At 46.3% G+C, this 22,401-nt stretch overlaps 5 protein-coding genes across 8 annotated transcripts in view; 2 read left to right on the top strand and 3 right to left on the bottom strand.

Moving 5' to 3' along the window:
• The window catches only part of LOC144697280 (uncharacterized), a 353,357-nt gene extending 341,507 nt beyond the window's left edge, over nt 1–11,850 (top strand). For both annotated transcript variants that reach the window (XM_078569229.1, XM_078569228.1), the window contains exon 2: nt 10,232–11,850. In XM_078569229.1, coding sequence (XP_078425355.1) covers nt 10,565–11,050 — 486 coding nt within the window. In that variant the 5' untranslated portion in view covers nt 10,232–10,564 and the 3' untranslated portion in view covers nt 11,051–11,850. The remainder of the gene's footprint in view (nt 1–10,231) is intronic.
• The window catches only part of LOC144697178 (uncharacterized), a 685,261-nt gene that overhangs the window by 650,697 nt on the left and 12,163 nt on the right, over nt 1–22,401 (bottom strand). The gene's annotated exons all lie outside the window — the stretch shown is intronic.
• Nucleotides 1–22,401, bottom strand: part of LOC144696973 (uncharacterized) — a 280,733-nt gene that overhangs the window by 157,286 nt on the left and 101,046 nt on the right. The window lies entirely within an intron of this gene.
• Nucleotides 1–22,401, top strand: part of LOC144697199 (uncharacterized) — a 243,973-nt gene that overhangs the window by 141,153 nt on the left and 80,419 nt on the right. The gene's annotated exons all lie outside the window — the stretch shown is intronic.
• The window catches only part of LOC144697164 (uncharacterized), a 193,567-nt gene that overhangs the window by 105,118 nt on the left and 66,048 nt on the right, over nt 1–22,401 (bottom strand). The gene's annotated exons all lie outside the window — the stretch shown is intronic.

A 22,401-nucleotide genomic window follows, 5' to 3' on the forward strand; every position in this document is an offset into this window, starting at 1 on the left:
AGTCCACAAGCAAGACCCTGACCTTCCAGTTACTGCCATTATAATTCACAGCCCTCTGAAATTTACTTTGATTTGTGCCCAGTTTCCCAGTCCGGTACTCAGCGCTTTCTCTCTGTGAGGAACCCACTGCCTTCTTGAGCTGACATTGGACAGACCGACTGCTTTTTCCAAGTCGGCTCCCACAGCTTCTTCACAGCTCTGTCCAAGCTGACTGCTTTCTACCACAAGGCCAATTGCTTTTCACCATCGGGACCCCTGGAGATTTCTTCCTCCAGCTTCCAGCTGGGCAAATCTTCCAGCCTCTTTTCCCCTCACACAAACTCCAAGTGAGCTGCAGCCTCAACAAGACTAACAACTCATTCTTATGTTGGTCAAAATCTTCCTTGGTCACTTTAACAATATCATTCAGATGCTTTTTATTATCAAGCAGAAAGGTTTCATATTCTTAAGATAAAAGCAATATACTACAGATGCTGTAAATACAAAAAGAAAAGTCATACGGACTCAAAACGTTAAATCTGTTTCACTCTCCACAGATGCTGCCAGACCTGCTGAGTTTTTCAGCATTTTCTGTTTTTATTTCAAGTTTGGTATTCTTGTTTGGTCTGATCATGAAACAATTTGTAATCTTTCAGTTTTCCCCATCTCATTCAGAATTAATGTTATTTAACTCTCTGTGAATGATGTCGACAGCTTCCTTATTTTGAACTTTGATTTTTCTTTCTAATACTTTGAGTTTTCCATGCGATTCACAAATTCCGTGTCTCCTTTAGCCGCTCTGGCTTTGTAGCAACTTTCTCTAACGAGATAAAATATCCCCCAATTCCGTCCTCAGTGAATTGAGGTGATAGGCGAAGATTCTTTGGCGAATCAAAACTCGGAGTGGGACTCAACTCCTCATGCGAACTATTAGGTTCTCTTTCACCACCTAAATTAAGCTTTTCTTTAACCAGTTCAAAGTTTCCAGTTTATTTCTCTCTTTGAAGCTCTCTCTTTCCTTATCTCTTTCCTCCCTTTCTGTGTCCACTGGGGTTTAGAAGAATGAGAGGTGATCTTATTGAAACATATAAGATCCTGAGGGGACTTGGCAAGTTGGATGCTGAAAGGATGTTTCCCCTTGTGGGGGAGATTAGAACAAGAGAACACATTTTAAATATAAAGGGGTCTCCCATTTAAGATGGAGATGAGGAGAATTTTTCTTTCTCGGAGGGTCATTGGTCTGTGGAATTCACTTCCACAGAAATTAGCGGAAGCAAGGTCATTGAGTATATTTAAGTTTGAGTGAGAAAGATTCCTCATTGACAAGGGAGTCGAAGGTTATAGCTGGTAGACAGTGAAGTAGAATTGAGACACAATCAGATCAGCCATGACCTTATTGGATGCAGAGCAGACTCAAAGGTCCGAATAGCCCACTCCTGCTCCTCATTCGTATGTTTTTGTGTATGACTGCTTTCTGCCACAGGACGAACTGCCGTTCTGGGTGAGGGTCACTGCAGATTTCTTCCTCCAGCTCCAAGCGAGGCATATCCTCCAGCTTTTCCACCCTCACCAACACCGAGTGAGTTGCAAAGTACCCAAGACCAAATCTGTGACTGTCTTCTCTGAGAAACACCCAGATAAATTAAACAAAAGGACCTTCTAACCCCCAGAGCCCATCTCCATGGCAAAGTGGCATGTTTCAGGAGGTTCTAAACTGAAATGCAAACTAAACATTTATGATTTTCAAAACACCCTTTCATTCGGTGATCCATATGAAATATGAAACCAAGTATTTGCAACATCAAAGAACATCAGCCGCTGGAAGCAAAGTCGTGAGACCAGGCAGTCCAGCAGAAAGAGACCCTCTGACCTCTCCCCCCCAACTTCACCAAGCGTCAGGATGAACATGGTTCAGTCCTGGATGTGATTAGCAGCAGCAATAACAGCAGAATCCAACCCCTGTAATCACTTGTGAACTCGCTGGTGTGTTTGCAGGCTGGATAACTGAGTGAATCCCTTCCCACACTGACAGAAGGGAAACGGCCTCTTCCCAGTGTGAACTCGCTGGTGTCTCAGCAGGATGGATGAATCAGAGAATCCCTTCCCACATTCAGAGCAGGTGAACGCCCTCTCCCCGTTGTGAACTCGCTGGTGTGTCAGCATCTTGGATAGCTGAGTGAATCCCTTCCCACACACAGGGCAGGTGAACGGCCTCTCCTCAGTGTGAACTCGCTGGTGTGTCTGCAGGTTGGATGACTGACTGAATCCTTTGCCACAATCAGAGCAGGTGAATGGCTTCTCTCCAGTGTGAAGTCACTGGTGTGTGAGGAGAGTGGATGAATAACTAAATCCCTTCCCACACACGGAGCAGGTGAATGGTTTCTCTCCAGTGTGAAATTGATGGCGTGTCACCAGGCTCGATAACCGACTTAATCTCTTTCCACACACGGAACAGGTGAATGGCCTCTCCCCGGTGTGAACTCGCTGGTGTGTCAGCAGGTTGGATAACTGAGTGAATCCCTTACCACACTCAGAGCAGTTGAATGGCCTCTCCCCAGCGTGAACATGTTGTTCAGTTTCCAGCTCAGATTGGAACCGGAATCCTTTCCCACCATCCCCACATGTTGATGGTTTCTCCATGGTGCGGGTGTCCTTATTTCTTTGTATGTTTGATGATCAATTGAAGCCTCATCCACACACACAACACGTGTATGGTCTCTCCCTGCAGGGAACGGTGTATTAATTTTTCAGGCTGTGTAACTGGTGAAAGATCTTTCCACAGTCAGTGCACTGGAACACTCTCACTCAGGTGTGTGTGTGTCTCAGTGCTTTTCCAGTCCCCCTGATGTTTAAAATCTTTTTAAGCAGACAAACAATTCTCCTTAGAGTTTCAATGACCGGTGATATTCAGCTCCTGATGAATTGAGTGATTCCATCAGATCACAACATGGTGTTTAGTTTGAGATATTTGACTGTAAATCCTCCCCTTCTAATATCCTGCAAAAGAAGTTTACAAAAGTCATCACTCTCAGTACAGGATGGAAATTCATAACAGGCAATTCTAGTTGCTATGGAGCATTCTTTCCTCTCCCACTGCCCCATAGCTGTAAATCTCCAACCCATACACTCTTCCTCCATTCTCACTCTGCTGTACCTAACATACACCCTCCCAATTGTCCTGAAGTTGTTGATTGATGCTGATCAACAGACAGATCCGTGTTCACTGCTTCCTGTCCTGGGCACAGGGACCTGAAACTCTTTATGCAGGCTGCTAGCCTATTGGTTTCTAAATTACTGGAATAAAAGTGTGTGTAATACTGTGCACTAGAATTGTGTTACTTGCTTGGAGATGGAGGGAGAATGCAAGGAAGAACTTTCTTTGGGAGCAAGTGGTGATGACCTGGAACTCGCTGCCTATGAGGCTGGTGAAAATGGAGACGATCAATGATTTCAAAATTCAATTTGATGGGCACTTGGAGGAAATAAACTTACAGGGGAATGGGGATATAGAGGGGGAATGGGACTGACTGGATTGCTTCACAGAGTTGGCAGGAAGTCTAGTGATGACTCCAGGACTGGAAATATACAATGTAGCTACAGTTCTATATTATAAGACTAGAAATAATAATAAATGAACTTTAGTACAGAACCATGAATAATTTATATAAAATATATATCTTATAACAACACTAGACATATCTCTAACACAAAAATAAAAATACCTGGAAAAACTCAGCAGGTCTGGTAGCATCTGCGGAGAGGAACACAGTTAACATTTCGAGTCCGTACGACTCTTCAACAGAACTAAGGAAAAATAGAAAAGAGGTGAAATATAAGCTGGTTTGGGTGGGGGGGGGGGGGGGGGGTAGAGCTGGATAGAGGGCCAGTGATAGGTGGAGATAGCCAAAAGATGTCATAGACAAAAGGACAAAGAGGTGTTGAAGGTGGTGATATTATCTAAGAAATGTGCTAATTAAGGGTAGAAAGCAGGACAAGCAAGGTACAGAGAGCCCCAGTGGAGGTGGGGTGGGGTGAAGGAATCGAAATGGGCTAAATAGACATATCTCTGTCCGATATTAATTTACTGTCCCCTTAAATGTCAGCCATCTCCTGGGGAAACCACCCCTTTCATTGTGAACATTAGGAAAGAGACCATCCTTTTAGCCAGACAAATACATGTGTCAAGCTGAGGGTGCAAAGGATGTCAATGTCTTTAAGAGAGAGAGAGACCTTGGCAACCTTTCCAGAGTCTGCACCCTCCATGGGTTCACTTCCTTTCCCTTCAGTTCTTGCAAGTCAACAATTTCCCCCCAGAATGAGAAAAGAAAGGGAAAGGGGGAGAAAAGAAAATGTTTTTCTCACAGATGTTGTACACAGGAGGAAGTTTTGGTCTGGGTGAAGCTCACTCTTCAGTCACACGAAGCCCGCGCTCTGATTGGCTAGAGGACCAAAGTCCTTCCGGTCCTCCAAGTCTTCCCATTGGTGAATCCTCCGCATGAAGACAATGAGACAACGGAAGCCTCCGTGAGCTCGTGGGGGTGGGGGGCGGGGGGGGGGAGGTTGGGGGAAACAATCACGAGTTGAGCGGCTGGCCAATAGGAAACGCCATTCTCTGCACAGGCGCTGGTCCCTTGAACATGCGCAGTCCCGGGCCGCCTGCCCACTCGGCGGATAGAGCAGTTTCACCAGCGCGGGGGACTGTGGGAGCTGCGGCCGCCATTGCTCATCCGGAGCCCAGTCTCCAAACTCCCGCGACTGGGATTGAAAGTGGGGGTGGGGGGCGCAGTGACCCCGCCCTGACAACAAGTACATGTGGGTAGTCACTGGATTCGATTGTGACGCTCCCTTAGCAGTTTGTTGACTTCAGGAGTAAAGATTTGGATCGAAATTGGAGACAGTCAACAGGTCTGGAATCACCTGTGGAGATTAAAAACAGTTAACGGTTCGAGCAGAATATGACTCTCTTTCTGTAAAGATGTAGGCAGCTGGGTGACATATTGGGGAGGGCAATAGGCAACAAAGGAGGTCTTGTGGGGCAGTGGGTAGTGTCCCAGCCTCTAAGCCAGAAACTCCCGTTTCAATTCCCACTCCAAGACTTGATGGCCAAGGAAAGTGTCTTCACGATGCAGCCAAACAGGTTTAGTATCAACTTGTAAAACCTTCCAACACACACCAATGGCAGGTGGTAAGAGCAGGAGAGATTCCTTCTCAGCCACATGATGGAAAGAAATTAGCACCGTGACCATCACTCTCCATAGCTCCAGACTGTAAATTGTCACAGCAACTCCCACTCCTTGGTGGGGCGGGAGGGCGGGTGGAGGCAGTTCGCTCAGGGGTCTGGAAGGTGGGTGTATATCAGATCAGTGCCAACAGTCCATCCAGGCTAGGGTAGATTCAGGATCTACCTCCTTGCCCGAACTGTGTTGGAGGTCGTGGATCTGAGGGTCAGAGCTGTCTTTTGGCAGAGCACGCAAGAAGGAGGAAAAGGAATTCACTCCCTCATTGAGCTCGAGTAAGCTCAATACATACATGTGAGCTCACTCTGGAGAGAGGCGGTTCACCTGCTCCGTTAGTGGGAATGGAGTCATGCAGTCAGCCAGCATCGAGTTCAGACTGGCGAGAGGCTGATTAAATGTTGCATCTCATCTCCAAACACACCAGCGAGTTCATGCTTGATTGTACGGGTTGGATTCTGCTGTTATTGCTGCTGCTGATTACATCCAGGACTGAAGCATGTTCAGTTGGGGTCTGTTTCAGCTGATGTTAATAACCTTTGTAACTGGGCTGGAGTTTAATGCTTTGGATAATTGTCAAATAAATCAGCTTTGTTTTGGGCATACAGTTTGTCGAGTCCTTGATGTCACTGAGAGAAGAAAAGGTAGGTTTTAAGCAGAACTTAAAGGAGGAGAGAGAAGTGTAGGGGTTCAGGGTGGGGAGTGGGGGAGAAATTCCAGAGCTTAGGAACCTAGCAGCTGAAGACTGAAAGAGTGTCTCACTGGATTATGGGGGACTCGAGTTTCTGGAGTGGGTACTTGAACCCCCGACCTTCAAACTCAGAGGCGGGAGTATGAGACTGACTGAGCCCTGGTATTCGGGGAATTGATGTGAAGTCTCAGTTGCCTCATCCTTTCTCTGTCCTCTGCCCCATTCCAGGATCAGCAGATCGAGCTGAGAAACAATTAAAAGGGGCAAGAAGAAAGATAAGAGAATAAACTTCTTCACCCAGAGAGTGGTGAGCATGTGGAACTCTCTCCCACAGGGAGTGCTTAAGGGGAGTTGTATAGATGTCTGTAAGGGGGAGCTGGATAAACACATGAGGAAGAAAGGTGGGAGGAGGCTCGTGTACAGTAGAAATGACATGGACTGAATGGCCTGGTTCTGTGCTGTACATTGTGTGTGAAGAACTTGTATCATACAACATCTTCCACCCCCTCAGCCAATGAAATACTATTTTAAGATGAGGCATTTCAGCTTTTTAAAATTAAGGTCAAGTCGAGGGCTTTTTAACATATAAACCACTCTCAAGTTTAGGTTAAGGATCTTACTGCACAAACAGCCACATTTATAAATATCGAGATAGCTGGGAATCAGAGGATAGTGGCTGAAGATCAGGAAATGGTCAAGTTAAAACCTGCCCAGAGCGCAGAAGGACGGGCCGAACAAGGTGACGCTGAGCTGAAAGAGGCCAGGGTGCACACAGACTCTGATCGAAAGTGCTCTGTGTACACACGGGCTCTGATCGAAAGAGGTCTGCATACACACGGGCTCTGATCGAGAGGGGTCTGCGTACACCCGGGCTCTGATCGAAAGGGGTCTACATAGACACAGGCTCTGATTGAAAACGGTTTGCGTACACATCGGCTCTGATCAAAAAGGGTTTGTGTATACACGGGCTCTGATCGAAAGCGCTTTGCGTACACACGGGCTCTGATCAAAAGGGGTTTGTGTACACATACACACAGCCACTGATCAAAAAGCGTTTGTGTGAGCTGAAGGAATTTCATTTGCATGGACCATGTGCCTGCTGCCAATGTCATTTGAGCTGGTAGAGGTTGTATTTGGAAGGTGCGGTTGAAGAATCCCTGGCAAGTTGCTATGGTGTATCTTGTAGATGGTACACACTGCAACCACAGTGTTTCAATGGCGGAGGGAGTGCATGTTAAAGGTGGTCTGAGGAGTGCCAATCAAGTGGGCTGCTTTGTCCTGGATGAAACAGACTCTCCAATGTGAAAAGACTGGCTGATAAATAATCATTGTTTTGGGAAAGCACTGGGACCCAGAAAATTTAAATAATTTCAGTCCGTTTGCTCTTCAAAGTTACGTTGGAACAAATCATATGAGATGTTTGTAGTTGAATGGAATGCCTTGGCTCCTCACTCGGACACCTGACTGACAAGAGGCAGTGATTGGACAATAGCAGAAAGCAATGAGCTGAAATGTTCTTCTGTGAGTTAAACCGTTTCCTTTTAACCCAGAATGGGCCATGTCAGAGTTAAAGGCAATACCAGGCTCAAATACATTTAATATACACCACAGAATCAGGCCATTCAGCCCACCCAATCCATGGCAGTGTTTATACTTCACTTGAGCCTCCTCCTATGCTTTCTCATCTCACTCTATCAGCGAATCCTTCTGTTCATTTCTCCCCCATGTGTTTATCCAGCTTTTCCTTAAATGTATGTATGTTATTCACCTCCACCACTCCCTGTGGTAGCGAGTTCCACATTCTCACCACTCGCTGGTAAAGAGGTTTCTCCTGAATTTCCAATTAGATTTATCAGTCACTATCTTATGTTGATGGCCTCTAGTTTTGCTCTTCCTCCTACAAGTGGAAACATTCTCTGTGTCTATCAAAACCTTTCAGAATTATAAAACCTCCATTAGCCCTCAGCCTTGTCTTTCCAAGAGAGAAATGACTCAGCCTATTCATCGTCTTCGGATAGGTTATTCCTACGCTATAAATCCCAGTGCCCCAGACATCCCCTCCCACTATTAATTTTAAACCTTATTCATCCTACTATCCTCCTCCTGCCTTTTATCTAGTTCTCCTCCCCTGAAGGTGCTGACTCTGGGGATCAATTTCACACTCACCTGTTGCCCACCCAAATATGTCACCCAGGTGTCTAAATCTTTACAGCTGAAGTTAACAAACTGTTTTGCTAAGGGGACGTCACAATCAAACCCAGTGACTACCCACATGTACTTTGTTTCCGGGCGGGGTCACTGCGCCCCCCACCCCCACTTTCCATCCCAGCCCCAGGAGTTTGGAGACTGGACTCGGGATGAGTAATGGCGCCCGTAGCTCCCACAATACGCGGCGCTGGGGAAACCGCTCTACCCGCCGAGTGGGCGGGCGGCCCGGGACTGCGCATGTCCGAGGTAGAGGGGAAGCTGCGCATGTGCGGAGAATGGCGTTTCCCATTGACTAACCGCTCATTCCGTCATGAGGGTCAAAGTGTCTCCCGCGCGCACCTGCTAAGGCTTCCGCTGCCCCATTGTCTTCAGGCGGGGAATCCACCAATGGGGAAAGTTGGAGGACCGGAAGGACTCTGCTCCTCCAGGCAATCAGAGTGCGGGTTTTGTGTGAACGAAGGTTGAGTTTCACACAGACTAAAACTTCCTCCTGTGTCCAACATCTGTGAGTAAAACACTTTCTTTTCTCCCCCTTTCCATTTCTTTTCTCATTCTGGGGGGAAATTGTTGACTTGCAGGAACTGAAGGGAAAGGAAGTGAATCCAGGGAGGGTGCAGACTCTGGAAAGGTTGGCCCAGGTCTCTCTCTCTCTCTCTCTTAAAGACATTGACATCCTTTACTCCCTCAGCTTGACACGTTTATTTGTCTGGCTAAAAGGATGGTCCCTTTCCTAATGTTCACAATTAAAGGGGTGGTTTCCCCAGGAGATGGCCAGTATTTAACAGGACAGTACACTAATCTAAATCGTCACTTGGTAGAATTGAACTTCAGTCTTGCTGAAAATGAAACACGTTGAAGCTTTTCATCTTGCATGCATCAGGACATCACAAGAATACCAAATTTCAAAGGGAAGAACATTTTATGTTGCACGAGGAAATAGGGTGCTGACTGGTTGGCAAGTGTTCTCTGATTGGTCAATGTGTTGCCATGCAAAATGCCCTAGGGTACAGTTACGCCAAAGCTTTTCATTTAATTCAAAAAATCCAAGTCGACTCTGGCCGGTTGAAACGTGGCATGAGGAGTGCACCAAGGAGCAGTGTCCCCCTTAGCTTTGTTTGATTGAAAAGGCACAATGCCTGGACAAATTCCTTTTCCCTGCAGAAGACCAGGCCCAATTTCAGATTATCAGCCAGACTCACAGTGTGGCTCACTTACGCTTTCCAGAAGCTGCATGTATCCAGATACAGGGCACGGTCCGCTGCAGGGAAAAGGAACTTGTCAGGAAGTCTTGCTACAGCTGCACAGGGCATAGGTGAGACCACAACTTGAGTATTCTGTACAGTCTGAGGCTCCTTCCTTAAGGAGCGATATACTGGCAATGGCACCAGTTCATAGAAGGTTCACTAGGCTGATTCCTACGATGACGGGTTGTCTTATGAGGAAATGCAGGTTGAGCCTTTACTCATTGGAGTTTAGAAGAATGAAGGGTGATCTTCCAGAAACAAATCGAATTCTGAGGTGGTTTTGACAGAGTGGATGCTGGGAGGATGTTTCCTCTTGTGGGGGAATCTAGAATGAGGGGACACAGTTTAACAATAAGGGGTCTCATTTTTTAGACACAGATGAGGAGGAATTTCTTCTCTCAGAATGTTGTTAGTCTTTGGAATTCTCATCCCCAGGGAGCAGTGGAGGCCGGGCCATTGAATATGTTCAAGGTTCAGTTAAACGGATTTTTGACCTACAAGGGAGTCAACAGTTATAGAGGGCAGACAGGAAAGTGGAGTTAAGGCCAAGTCAGCCATGATCTTATTGACTGGCAGAACAAGCTTGATCAGCTAAATGGCCTACTTCTGCTCCTATTTCTGACAATCTCTGAGTCCAGGACATGAAGCATTGACCATGGTTCTGCCAATCAGCAGGAATCGGCACCTTCAGGAGAATTGGGAAAGTGTATATTAGGTACAGCAGAATGAGAATGGAAGAGGGGCCGTGGTGTGGGACGGAGATTTACAGCTTTTGGGAATGAGAGAGGAAAGAATGTTCCATGGAAACCAGAATTGTCTGTTCTGAATTTCTATCTTGTACTGACAGTGATGACTTTAGTAAACTCCTTTTACAGGATATTAGAAGGGGAGGATTTGCAGACAAATCTCAAACCAAACATCATGTCAAGATCTGACAGAGTCACATGATCCATTGGGAGCTGAATATCATTGGCCTTTGAATCTAGAAGGAGAAATGTTTGTCTGTTCTGTCTGCTTCAACGGGTTCTAAACATCAGTGTGACTGGAAAAGCACCGAGACCCACACACCCGAGTGAGAGTGTTCCAGTGCACTGATTGTGGAAAGAGCTTTAACCAGTTACACAGCGTGAAAAAACATCACCATTCACAGCGGAGAAAGACTGCATGCGTGTTCCACGTGTGGACGAGTCTTCAACTGATCACCGAACATGGAGAGACACAAGGACACCCGCATCATGGAAAAACTGTGGAAATGTGGGGACTGTGGGAAGGGATTCTTTTTCCCATCTGCTCTTGAAACTCATCGACGCAGTCACACCAGGGAGAGGCCATTCACCTGCTCCGAGTGTGGGAAGGGATTCACTCACTCATCCGCCCTGCTGACACACCAGCGAATTCACACTGGGGAGAGGCCGTTCACCTGCTCCAAGTGTGGGAAGCGATTCAGTGATTCATCCGCCCTGCTCTCACATCAGCGAGTTCACACCAGGGAGAAGCCATTCATCTGTTCTGTGTGTGGCAAGGCATTCACTCAGTCAGCCAGCTTGCAGACACACCAAAAAGTTCACACTGGGAAGAGGCCTTTCACCTGCTCTGACTGTGGGAAGGGATTCAGTGATTCATCCAAACTGCTGAAGCACCAGCGAATTCACACTGGGGAGAAGCCATCCATCTGCTGTGTGTGTGGGAAGTGATTCAGAGATTCATCTGCTCTGCTGAGACACCAGCGAGTTCACACTGGGAAGAGGCCGTTCACGTGCTCCGTATGTGGGAAGGGCTTCACCCAGTCATCCAACCTGCTGAGACATCAGAGAGTTCACACTGGAGAGAAGGCATTCACCTGCTCCGGGTTTGGGAAAGGATTCACTCGGTCACCACACCTGATGAGACACCAGCGAGTTCACAAGTGATTCCAGGGGTGGGTTCTGCTATTATTGCTGCTGTTAATCACATCCAGGACTGAACTATGTTCATTCTGACACTTGGTGAAGTGGGAGGGTCGGAGGGTTTCTTTCTGCAGGACTGGCCGGTCTCACAACTTTGCTTTCAGTGGGCTAATGCTCTTTGAGCCTGGGAGTGCATGTTTCCACTGAAACGATCCACAAAAGCTGATGAAGTACATTTATTTTACCCTGGATAATAAATAGTGTTTTATCTGCTTCAGGTAGATATAAAATGAATACTGTAGTGTCTGTTCCATTGAGTCAACAGCACAGGGCCGGGAAGAATTTCAAGATTAGATCTTCGAAGACGTGGACTGAAATCCCTCATGAGAGAGGCAGAGTTTCAGTGAGGTTGGCTGGCTAACAGTGTTACTGACACCTTTGTTGTTGAGAAATCAATGGACTCTGTCTTGGTCACACCTACCGTGTATTTTGTAGTGTGATGTGCTCGACCACAGTTTGTCTGTTCATTCACATGTACTTCACATTAATTCTGAATGTTAGAACATTTAAAAGACAATGTAAATAGTTTTATCTTTCTGAATTTGTTTTGTAAACTTTATTTTTTGTTCAAAACCTGTGGAATCTTGGGGCATTATTCTCTGAGCAAGGCCTTGAATCTCAAACTTTGTTAACTTTAACCCTAACCGGATCCTACCAAAAACTTGGGGGTCTGATCAAGGATCATAACAAAACATACACACATTTTCACTTTAGTTTATGTATAATATACACGTCTTTGTTGCATAGTTAGAGATATGGGGGGATGTGCAGTGAGTGGTCATGACCAGGAACTCGCTGCCTATGAGGCTGGTGGAAGTGGAGACGATGAATAATTTCAAAAGAAAATTAGATGGACACTTGAAGGAATTAAGCTTGCAAGGGAACGGGGATATGGAGGGGGAATGGGACTGACTGGATTGCTCTACAGAGTCAGCATGGACTGGGGTTACCGAATGGACTCCTTCTGTGCCATAATGACTCAATAACTGGAAATATATAACGTAGCCACTGCACTAAATTGCAAGACGAGATTTTGACTGGGTTTTTCTTTGTGACAAATACATCAATTGAAAGGAGAATCAGCATTTGTTTTGAAAATGCTTCTGATTTTTTTAGACCCCCAAGTGGATCAATGTTGGGTCCCTTGTTGGGGGTGGGGGTGGCGGGGGGCGGGGGTGGGGGCGGGGGTGGTGGTGTGCACCCAGACCTGGCCTCAGTGCCACAGGAGGCAAAGCCGGGGTTCCTGCACCTCACGGTTCCCCCGACTGAGAGGGAGCCGGGTGTCGTATTCATCAAGAATGTGCCCCCCTCATGTCGGTCTCGGAGGGTCATTCAGGAAATGGTGGCGCCAACATGCAGCCAGTGCCAGGGTGTGAAGGGTGGACACTGAGAGGCTGTTTCCCCCTGGCTGGGGAATCTAGAATACTAGAACACGGGGCACAGCTTCAGGATAAGGGGCCGATCATTTTAGACTGAGATGAGGAGAAATTTCTTCACTCGGAGGCTAGTGAATCTTTGGAATTCTCTTATCCATCTGGTTCACCAATGCCTTTCAGGGAAGGAAATCTGCCGCCCTTACCTGGTCTGACCTACATGTGATTCTGGACCCACAGGAATGTAGATGACCCTTAACTGCCCTCGGAAATGGATGAGCAAGACACACAGTTGGCTCACCACCCTCTTTTCATGGACAATTAGGGATGGGCAATAAACTTTGGCCTTGACAGCGACGCTCACATTCTGTGAAAAAATAAAAAAAGCTTCTAGTTCTGACTCACTGCCCATGACAAAGAAGAACAACAAACAGGCCACGCTGCCCCATTCAGTAACTTGAATACACCCATTATCTGTTCACCTCTTCCTGAGCCTGACTGGCTTCTGTTGCCTCGCTCTCTGTGGAGATTCTCACTGAGCGTTTCTGGTCACTTTCCTCTCCAGGCACCAAACTAGAATGTTACTATCGTGATAGGGACTGTTCGTGTCATAGAGAAATCTGAATGCCCAGTGATTCACTGAAAGAACTACACCACAAAATTTCACACTTTTAAACGAAAAGAAACTTTATTGTATGTACAAAAACCTAAACTAAGAAAGCACTTATACCTTTACATTATAGTTCATACCTGTGTAAGCTATGAATCTAGTTTTCCCTTTACGCTCTCCCTAAGAGTTCCCTTCTCTTTTGAAATCTTGATAGTTCATTCACTTTCTTCAGGGACCAACCCAAAGGTATGCCACAGCCCTCTGGAATTTACTTTGATTTCTCCCCAGTTTCCCAGTCTGGCACTCAGACTTCCAGAGTTCTTTCCCTCTGTAAGAATTCCACTGCCTTCTGGAGCTGACATTGGACAAACCGACTGCTTTTTCCCAGTCGGCTCCCAAAGCTTCTTCACAGCTCTGTCCAAGCTAACGGTTCAAGCTGATTGCCTTCTGCCACAAGGCTAACTGCCTTTCACCGTTGTTACAATCACAGCTGATGTTAACTGCTGCACAAACCAAATCCCAGAGGGAAACTTGGCTTACAGGCCATACCCTTTTTTTGTATTCTGAAAATTAGAAAGTAAACGTACTGATCGCAGCAGCAACAAGTTCAGTAAGAGATTTGGGATTTTAAAAATTAGAAGTAAAAGTTTTATTAACAAGAATAAACAAAAACTTATGCACACAAGATTACAGTTGCACAGTTAAAATTAGTCTTACAACACAATCCCCCAAAAGACTCCCTACTTGGTCAGACCCATAAGTAAACACCTTCCAGGCAACACTCACTTATAGATGCTGAACTATAAAAATCCAGTAATATTACCCAAGGCAAACTGCTGTAACTTTCATAAAAGCATACCACATGACCTGTAACTCCCTTCCACTCTGCTGTGGAAATCCAAGCCTTCAGAACAGGACTGTTTGTTGCAGCCCAAGACTTCTCTGGTTTGACTGGATGCTGATTCAAACTGCCTCTTCCCCCAGCCTAAAGCTACAGCTAACAGCTCTCAGGTCAGTTCCAGCTGCAGCTACAGTAACTCTAAAATACCTTTCCCCCCACCTTTCACCTCACATTCCATTGTTCTCACACCTCTTTGAACCTCAAATCCTTCCAAATATAAAATCTTTTGTGTTTCTATTTTTTCCTCTGCTTTTGGGTCAATACAATGTCATATACCCTCTTCTGTTTACCTATGGAACTCCTGCAAAATACAAACATGTTTATCTGCGCCTGACTTCCCTTTGATATTCAAACAAACTTAATTTATCTAAAAATGCAAATGTTAGATCCAACCTATTCACTTGTACCTCAAATCTAATGCCTTTATCCTTTCATGTTTTAAACCCCCTCAGACAACCTGTCTTCTATTAAATTTTGCTCAGCTTAATTAAATCATCCACAGACTCACCCACACACAGACACCCAGACACACACACACAGACACAGACATACACACAGACACACACACACACAGGCACACACACAGACACCCAGCCTTCACAGAATAACACAATATTCTATAAAAATATGTATATTTTCAAAAACTCCATTCCTCACACCATTCGGACCACTGGAGATTTCCTCCTCTGGCTTAAAGCTGGGCAAATCGTCCAACTTATTTTCCCCTCACATAAAGTGAAGTGAGCTGTAGCCTGGACAAGATGAATTCTGTAACTGTCTTCTCTGAGAAACAGGCAGATAAATAAAACAAAAGAAACTTCTAACCTGTACAGCCTATCTCCATGGCAACGTGGCTTGCTTTGGGAAGTTCCAAACAGAAAAGCAAATAAATGTATTTTACCTTTAAAACACCATGATCCATATGAAATATGAACCAATATATTCGCAAGGTTGAAAGAGCATAAGTTCACTGGAAGCAAAGTCGTGAGACTGGCCTGTCCAGCAAAAAGAAACCCTCTGACCCTCCCACTTCACCAACTGTCAGAATGAACATGGTTCAGTCCTGGATGTGATCAACAGAAGTAATAATAGCAGAATCCAACCTCTGTAATCACTTGTGTACTCGCTGGTGTCTCAGCAAGTGTGGTGAATGAGTGAATCCCTTCCCACACAGGGAGCAGGTGAATGGCCTCTCCCCAATGTGAATTCGCTGGTGGGTCAGCAGATTGGATGAAGCACAGAATCCCTTCCCACACTCAGAGCAGGTAAATGGCCTCTCCCCGGTGTGAACCCGCTGGTGTTGCAGAAGATTCGATAAGTGTTTTAATCGCTTTCCACACATGGAGCAGGTGAATGGCCTTTCCCCGGTGTGAACTCGTTGGTGTGTCTGCAGGTGGGATAATCGACTGAATCCCTTCCCACACACAGAGCAGGTGAACGGCCTCTCCCCGGTGTGACTGCGTAGATGAGTTTTCAGCGCAGATGGGAACCGGAATCTTTTCCCACAGTCCCCGCATTTCCACGGTTTCTCCATGGTGCAGGTGTCCTTGTGACTCTGCAGGTTTGATGATCAGTTGATGCCTTGTCCACACACACAGAACACGTGTACAGTCTCTCCCCGCTGTGAATGGTGTGATATGTTTATCAGGCTGTGGAACTGGTTAAGGCTCTTTCAACGGTCACTGCACTGGAACACTCTCACTCGGGTGTGTGTGCTTTTCCAGTCATACTGATGTTTAAAACCTTTTGAAGCAGACAAACCTTTCTCTTTCTAGAAACAAAAGTCAATGATATTTAGGTCCTGCTAAATCGAGTGACTCTGTCAGGTTCTGGCCTGACATTTGGTTTGAGATTTCTGTCTGCAAATCCTCAGCTTCCAATTTCCTGTAAAAGGTGTTTACAAAAGTCATCTCTGTCAGTGCAGGATAGAAATTCAGAACACACAATTCTAGTTTCTATAGGACATTCTTTCTTCTCTTCTTTCATTTGCCCACCGAATGGAAATAATGGCTGTATCACTGGTCTTAAAATGGGTGTAATCTACAGGAGTGTTTCACTGGGTTAAGATGCAGGCAATGCAAGGAAGAACATTGTTTAGGTAGCAAATGATCATGACCTGGAACCCGCTCCCTACGAGGGTGGTGGAATCAGAGAATTGAGTGGGCACTTGAAGCAAATAAACTTGCAGGTGAACGGGGATATAGAGGGGGAATGGGACTGACTGGATTGCTCTGCAGGGAATCGGCATGGACTCAAGTTCCCACATGGACTTCTTCTGAGCTGCAATGACTATGACTGGAAATATGTAACGCAGCTACAGTAATATATTAGAAGACTACAAATAACAATCAATGCACTTTATTACAGAACCATAAATAACATATCTAATATGTACCATATAACAACACTAGACATATCTCTGTCCTATATTCATTTACTTCCCCCTTAAACGTCAGCCATCTCCTGGGGAAACCACCCCTTTAATTGTGAACATTAGGAAAGGGACCATCCTTTTAGCCAGACAAATAAACGTGTCAAGCTGAGGGAGTAAAGGATGTCAATGTCTTTAAGAGAGAGAGAGAGAGAGACCTGGGCCAACCTTTCCAGAGTCTGCACCCTCCCTGGATTCACTTCCTTTCCCTTCAGTTCCTGCAAGTCAACAATTTCCCCCCAGAATGAGAAAAGAAATGGGAAGGGGGCGGGGAAATAAAGTGTTTTACTCAAAGATGTTCGACACAGGAGGAAGTTTTAGTTTGTGTGAAGCTCAATTTTCATTCACACAAATCTGATTGGCTGGAGGACTAGAGTCCTTCCGGTCCTCCAATTCACGCCATTGGTCAGTCTGCCGCATAAAGACAATGGAGCAGCGGAAGCCTTCGCAGATGCGGGACCCATTCTGACCCCAAGTTGAATGGAGTGGCTGGCCAATGGCAACGCCATTATCTGCACATGCGCAGCTTCCCCTCTCCCTCGGACATGCAGTCATGGGCCGCCCGCCCGTGCGGCGGGTAGAGCGGTTTCCCCAGCGCGGGGGGTTGTGGGTGCTACAGCCGCCATTACTCATACGGAGCCCAGTCCTCGAACTCCTGGAACTGGAATGGAAAGTGAGGGTTGCGGACGAAGTGGACCCCGCCCTGACACAAAGTACATGTGGGTAGTCACTGGATTTGATTGTGACTCCCCCTTACCAAAACAGTTTGTTAACTTCAGGTGTAAAGATTTAGACACCTGGGTGACATATTGGGGAGGTGAGTGTGAAACTGAACCCGAGAGTCAGCACTTTCAAGGGAGGAGAATTGGGGAAAAAACGGGAGGAAGATAGTAGTATGAATTAGGGTTATACAATCAAAATTGGGAGGGACTGCCTGGGGCACAGGGATTTATAGCTTGAGAGGTGGATCCATAGGGGCATTGTCACTGAACAAGTATTCCAGTGACCCCAGGTAATGCTCTGGGGACCCGGGTTTCTTTTCACCACAGCATATGGTGAAATTTGAATTCAACAAAACCCTGGAATTTAAGGTTTGATGTTGGCCATGAAACCATTGGTTACAAAAACCCATCTGGTTCTATAAAGAAACCTGCCATCCTTACCTGGTCTGGCCCAGACACACAGCAATGTTCTAAATGCCCGCTGAACAAGGGAATTTTAGTATGAGCCTTCCACATCCCATGAACGAATGAAAACAGGGAGTAGGATGCCCGAGTTTTAGTTTGATGTTATGAACTTTTGTCGCTATCTGTTTCGAAATGCTCCTTGGGACCTTGAACTTGAACCCACGATGGATGATGTCAGAGTTGAAGGCAATGCCGGGTTCAATTACATTGAAAATACAGCACACAAATAGGACGTTTTGTTACATTTTGTTACATTAAAGGCGCTATATAAATACAGGTTGTTGCTTTATTGAAGGCTGCCACTTGAACTTCCTCACTGCCCCGCAACTCCAAGAGCCCTATCCTGAACAGTTTGATCAGCCATCTCATTCTCATAGCATAGCCCAGCCCAGCCATTCTCAGTGAATCTCCTCTTCTCAGGCTCCCTTGTGACTCTGTCCTTGCTCTCTCACTGTGCGGAGTTCAGGTGTGAACAAAGCATTTTTGTCTTCAGATTTTCACTCTGAAAAGTTTAACGTATCAGGAGAAGATGAATAGGCTGGGTCACTTCTCTCTTGGAAAGGCAAGGCTGAGGGCTAATGGAGGCTTTTAAAATTAGGAAAAGTTTTGACTCAGAGAATATTTCCACCTGTAGGGGGACGAGCAAAACTAGAGGCCATCAGCATAAGATAGTGACTGATAAATCTAATCGGGAATTCAGGAGAAACTTCTTTATCAGAGAGTGGTGAGAATGTGAAACTCGCTACCACAGGGAGTGGTGGAGGTGAATAACATAGATACATTTAAATGGAAGCTGGCATGGATTGGGTGGGCTGAATGGCCTGTTTCTGTGCTGTATATTCAATGTAAGCCTGGTATTGCCTTTAACACTGACATAGTCAATTCCGGGCTAAAGAGAAACAGTTTCTCTCACAGAAGAACATTTCATCTCATTGTTTCCAGCTATTGTCCAATCACTGCCTCTTGTCAGTCAAGTGTCCGAGGAGCCAAGGCATTCAATTCAACTACAAACATCTCAAGGGCAAACGGTCTGAAATTATTTAAATTTACTGGGTTGCAGTCCTTCCCTAAAACAATTATTATTTATCAGCCAGTCGTTTTCGAACTGGAGAGCCTGTTTCATCCAGGACAAAGCAGCCCACTTGATTGGCACCCCATCCATCAACCGAAACATTCACATCTTCCACACCACCAACGTACAGTGGCAGCAGTGTGTACTGCAGGACTGCACAAAATGCACTGCAGGAACTCACCAAGTTTCCTTCGACAGCACCTTTCAAACCCACGATCTCTACCACCTAGGATGACAAGGGCAGCAGACATATGGGAAGCTCACCACCTGGATGTTCCCCTCTGAGTGACACACCATCCTGACTTGGAACTATTTTGCTCAGGGTCTGGGTGTATGAAACCCCTTTCAGATCAAGATCTGTGTGCAGAGTCTGCGTGCAAACCTCTACAGTTCAGAGTTTGTGTGTACGCCAACCTCTTTAGCTTGGGGTCTGTGTGTACGCAAACCTCGTTAGATTAGAGTCTGTGCATACCCGAGCCCCTTTTAGATCAGTGTCCTTATGCTCAGCCCGTCCTGCTGCGTTCTGGGCAGGTTTGAATTTGACCATTTCCTGATCTTTAGCCACTATCCTCTGATTCCCAGTTATCTCTATATTTAGAAGTGTGACTGTTTGTGCAGTAAGATCCCGAACCTAAACTTGGGAGTCGTTTATATGTTCAAAACACCTCATCTCAAAGTAAGTTTAAAAAATGTTGAAATGCTGAGGGGGTGGAAGATGTTGTATGATACAAGTTCTTCACACACAATGTACAGCACAGAATCAGGCCATTCAGTCCATCTCATTTATACTGTACACGAGACTCCTCCCACTTTACTTCATCAAGCCCCACCTTTCTTCTTCCTGAACATATCCGGATGCCCATAAATGGATCTATGTTATTTGTCTCAGCCACTCTGTGTGGGAGCGAGTTCCACATTCCCACCACTCTCTGGGTGAAGAAGTTTATTTTCCAAACTTTCTTCTTGCCCCTGTTAATTCTTTCCCAGTTTCTCAGCTCGATCTGTTGACCCTGGAATGGGGAAAAAGACAGAGAAAGGATGAGCCAACTGAGACTTCACATCACTTCCCCGAACACCAGGGCTCAGTCAGCCTCATACACTCGCCTCTGAGTCTGAAGGTCGTGGGTTCAAGTCCCCACTCCAGAGACTCGAGTCCCCCATAATCCAGGGCTGACACTCTTTCAGTTTTCAGTTGCCAGGTTCCTAAACTCTGGAATTCCATCCCTTAACCCCTCCGCTTCTCTCTCCTTCTATAAGTCTCTGCTTAAAACCGACCTTTTCTTCTCTCAGTGACATCAAGGACTTGACAAGTTGTGTCCAAAACAAAGCTGATTGATTTGACATTTACCCAGAATATTAAACTCCCCGGTGTGAGCTCACACATATGTAATCGAGCTCAATGAGGGAGGCACTCCCTTCCCCTTCTTCAATTTGGCCCACAGCATCATGACCTGCCCCACGGGTTGGGAAAGGAGGCAGATCCCAAATCCACCCCAGCCGGATCGATCCCCGTGCTGTTCACACCAATCTGATCAACACTCACCATTCAGATGACTGAGCCAACCCCCCCACCGCCCCACGGCCAAGGAGTGGGAGTTGCTGCAGCAACATACACTGTTACACGCAAGTTCTGGTCTGGAGCAATGGACAGTTATCTATTACCCTCTGTTATCTATTGCCCTCCCCAATATGTCATCCAGGCGTCAACATCTTTAATGAAGGAGAGTCATATTCAACCCGAAATGTTAACTCTATTTCTCTCTCCACAGATGACTCCAGACCTGCTGCGTGTCTCCAGCACTTTCTGTTTTAATTTTTGGCTAAGTCTCTTCACCTGAAGTTAACAAACTGTTTTGCTAACGGGGTGTCACAATCAAATCCAGTGACTACCAACATGTACTTTGTGTCAGGGCAGGGTCACTGCGCCTCCCAACCCACTTTCCATCCCAGTCCCAGGAGTTTGGAGACTGGGCTCCGGATGAGTAATGGCAGCCGCTGGTCCCACAATCCCCCGCGCTGGGGAAACAGCTCTATTCAGAGATAAAAACAAAAAACTGCGGATGCTGGAAATCCAAAACAAAAACAGAAATACCTGGAAAAACTCAGCAGGTCTGGCAGCATCGGCGGAGAGTTTTTTTCGCCAACTCCAGCATGATGCCACACCAAACACATCTTCCCTTCACCCCCCCTGGTGGCATTCCATAGGGATCGTTCCCTCCGTGACACCCTGGTCCACTCCTCCATCACCCCCTACTCCTCAACCCCCACCTACGGCACCTCCCCATGCATACGCAAAATATGCAACACCTGTCCCTCCACTTCCTCTCTCCTCACCGATCAAGGGCCCAAACACTCCTTTCAAGTGAAGCAGCATTTCACTTGCATTTCCCCCAACTTAGTCTACTGCATTCATTGCTCCCAATGCGGTCTCCTCTACATTGGAGAGACCAAACTCAGACTGGGCGACTGCTTTGCAGAACACCTTCGGTCTGTCCGCAAGAGTGACCCAGACCTCCCTGTCGCTTGCCATTTTAACACTCCACCCTGCTCTCTTGCCCACATGTCTGTCCTGAGCTTGCTGCATTGTTCCAGTGAAGCTCAACGCAAATTGGAGGAATAGCACCTCATCTTCCGACTAGGCACTTTACAGCCTTCCGGACTGAATATTGAGTTCAACAACTTTAGATCTTGAACTCCCTTCTCCATCCCCACCCCCTTTCCGTTTCTTCCCCCTCCCTTTTGTTTTTTCCAATAATTTATATGGATTTTTCTTTTCCCACCTATTTCCATTATTTTTAAATCTATACCATTTATGCCCTTTTGGTCTTATTTCACCCCACCCCCACTAGAGCTATCTGTACCTTGAGTGTCCTGCCATCCATTCTTAATTAACACATTCTTTTAGATAATATCACCACCTTCAACACCTCTTTATTATTTTGTCTGTGACATCTTTTGATTATCTGCTCCTATCACTGCTTGCTTGTCCCTACAACCACCCCCCCCCACCCCCAACTTCTCTCCCCCCACCACCCCACCTTAAACCAGCTTATATTTCACCCCTCTCCTATTTTTACTTAGTTCTGTTGAAGGGTCATGAGGACTCGAAACGTCAACTGTGCTCTTCTCCGCCGATGCTGCCAGATCTGCTGAGTTTTTCCAGGTGTTTCTGTTTTTGTTTTGATTTATTCGCCGCGCGGGCGGGCGGCCGGGGACTGCGCATGTCCAAGGGAGAGGGGGGAAGTGCGCATGTGCGGAGAATGGATTTTTTTTTCCCATTGGCCAACCGCTCAGTTCGTGATCGGCCCCCCCCCACCCCCCGCCCCCTGCGCTCACGAAGGCGTCCACTGACCCATTGTCTTCATGCGGGAGATTGACCAATGGGAAGAGTTGGAGGACCGGAAGGACTCTGGTCTTCCAGCTAATCAGAGTGCGGGCTTGGTGTGAATGAAGATTGAGCTTCACACAGACTAAAATTTCTTCCTGTGTCCAACATCTGTGAGGAAAACACTTTCTTTTCTCCCC

The sequence above is a fragment of the Cetorhinus maximus genome, chromosome 23 (genome assembly GCF_964194155.1).
Source record: "Cetorhinus maximus chromosome 23, sCetMax3.hap1.1, whole genome shotgun sequence".
Taxonomy (NCBI): domain Eukaryota; kingdom Metazoa; phylum Chordata; class Chondrichthyes; order Lamniformes; family Cetorhinidae; genus Cetorhinus; species Cetorhinus maximus.